Below are 2,583 nucleotides of genomic sequence, written 5' to 3'. Positions count from 1 at the left end.
CAAAATTATAAAAATAATTCAACTTAAGCATTCAAGAGACAAATGCTTGTTCAAGTAAAAAGGAAAAACTATGTGAAAATACATATTAAAAACATTAAAATTTAAATTATGTGTTAAAAATATATAATTTATTGGATCTAAGCTGGAAAAATAAATATGAAGGTGAATTAATTTATAAAACATGCGGTAAAGTTCTTTTTAACTTATTTGGTGCATTTTAAATGTATTTATTTAAAGGTTCATTTATCTATTTCTGCTTTTATTTCTAATAATGTGAGTGTCGGTCCTCCAAACTGCAGAACATGAAGAGGTAGTTCAGGGACTGAATCAGGTGTGTTGGGCCAGGAAACATGTAAAACATGCAGGACTGCGGACCTCCAGGACCAGGACTGCCCACCCCTGGTCTAGTTCCTCAGTAGAAGGGGGTCGTTCCGTTCCAGTCGATGGCGGCTCCGTCCCACTTGGTCCTGATGGTCATCTCCAGAGGAGGGAACCTTTTCTCCAGGTCTTGCTCTGGGTTTGGGGGCGGAGCCTCCCAGGGGTCAGACTGAGTATCTGTAATTACCAGAACAGGTGGTGTAAATGTACGGGTTCTGGTTGGACCTGAAGCGGACTGACAGTGTTGCTCACCAATGGTCAGCCGGGCTGTGGACCTCTGAGAGTTCTGCCCGTTGTAGTAGAACAGCTGGAACTGGTGCTCCCTTTTCCAGTCGGACAACAGGGACCGGTTCAGGCTGAACAGAACCGAGAAGCTGCTGTTGATACAACAGACCCAAACTGGAAACCGGGGCGTCTTCAGCATGCTGCCCACCTTGAGACAAACGTCATGTTAATAACTGGTGTCAGAGCAAAACCAGGAGGGACCACAACCAGGTGTTTACCTGTGGCAGCACGTCTCGTTCCATCTGCTCCTGGCTCCAGGTCAGGTACCCCACATCCCCACGAGACAAGACCCCCTTCAGGGGGGACTCTAGAGGCTCACCATCTTCCCCAGACGACAGAGTCCCATTAAAGACTTGAGGACAAGCTCTGCCAGTCAGGAGAAGATTCATTAGAGCCTGGAGAGACACAGAGGACAGAGTCCCAGTTTCACTGTCACACACTGGGAACTATTTCACTGTCACACACTGGGAACTACTTTACAGTCACATACTGGGAACTACTTTACTGTCACACACTGGGAGCTACTTTACTGTCACATACTGGGAACTACTTTACAGTCACACAATGGGAACTATTTCACTGTCACACACTGGGAACTACTTCACTGTCACACACTGGGAACTACTTCGCTGTCACACACTGGGAACTACTTCACTGTCACACACTGGGAACTATTTCACTGTCACACACTGGGAACTACTTTACTGTCACACAATGGGAACTATTTCACTGTCACACACTGGGAGCTACTTTACTGTCACACACTGGGAGCTACTTTACTGTCACACACTGGGAACTACTTTACTGTCACACACTGGGAACTACTTTACTGTCACACACTGGGAACTACTTCACTGTCACACACTGGGAACTACTTTACTGTCACAAACTGGGAACTACTTTACTGTCACTGGGAACTACTTTACTGTCACACACTGGGAACTACTTTACTGTCACTGGGAACTACTTTACTGTCACACACTGGGAACTACTTTACTGTCACTGGGAACTACTTTACTGTCACGCACTGGGAACTACTTTACTGTCACACACTGGGAACTACTTTACTGTCACAAACTGGGAACTACTTTACTGTCACTGGGAACTACTTTACTGTCACACACTGGGAACTACTTTACTGTCACTGGGAACTACTTTACTGTCACACACTGGGAACTACTTCACTGTCACACACTGGGAACTACTTTACTGTCACAAACTGGGAACTACTTTACTGTCACTGGGAACTACTTTACTGTCACACACTGGGAACTACTTTACTGTCACACACTGGGAACTACTTCACTGTCACACACTGGGAACTACTTTACTGTCACACACTGGGAACTACTTTACTGTCACACACTGGGAACTACTTACTTCACTGTCACACACTGGGAACTACTTCACTGTCACACACTGGGAACTACTTCACTGTCACACACTGGGAACTACTTTACTGTCACACACTGGGAACTACTTTACTGTCACACACTGGGAACTACTTCACTGTCACAAACTGGGAACTACTTTACTGTCACAAACTGGGAACTACTTCACTGTCACACACTGGGAACTATTCCACTGTCACACACTGGGAACTTCTTTACTGTCACACACTGGGAACTACTGAACTGTCACACACTGGGAACTACTTCACTGTCACACACTGGGAACTACTTCACTGTCACACACTGGGAACTACTTCACTGTCATACACTGGGAACTATTTCACTGTCACACACTGGAAACTATTTCACTGTCACACACTGGGAACTATTTCACCGTCACAAACTGGGAACTACTTTACTGTCACACACACTGGGAACTACTTTACTGTCACACACTGGGAACTACTTCACTGTCACACACTGGGAACTATTTCACCGTCACAAACTGGGAACTACTTTACTGTCACAC

The 2,583-nt window shown here is 45.3% G+C and overlaps 1 protein-coding gene across 2 annotated transcripts in view; it reads right to left on the bottom strand.

Moving 5' to 3' along the window:
- Positions 1–334: 334 nt before the first annotated feature.
- Positions 335–2,583, bottom strand: part of mindy4b (MINDY family member 4B) — an 11,960-nt gene continuing 9,711 nt past the window's right edge. For both annotated transcript variants that reach the window (XM_014028768.1, XM_014028769.1), the window contains exons 10-12: positions 882–1,058; positions 631–811; positions 335–555 (exon numbers count right to left, since the gene is read on the bottom strand). In XM_014028768.1, coding sequence (XP_013884222.1) covers positions 413–555; positions 631–811; positions 882–1,058 — 501 coding nt within the window. In that variant the 3' untranslated portion in view covers positions 335–412. The remainder of the gene's footprint in view (positions 556–630; positions 812–881; positions 1,059–2,583) is intronic.

The sequence above is a fragment of the Austrofundulus limnaeus genome, unplaced genomic scaffold (genome assembly GCF_001266775.1).
Source record: "Austrofundulus limnaeus strain Quisiro unplaced genomic scaffold, Austrofundulus_limnaeus-1.0 Scaffold803, whole genome shotgun sequence".
In the NCBI taxonomy this organism is placed as follows: Eukaryota; Metazoa; Chordata; class Actinopteri; order Cyprinodontiformes; family Rivulidae; genus Austrofundulus; species Austrofundulus limnaeus.
This window is presented reverse-complemented; position numbering and strand designations above follow the sequence as displayed.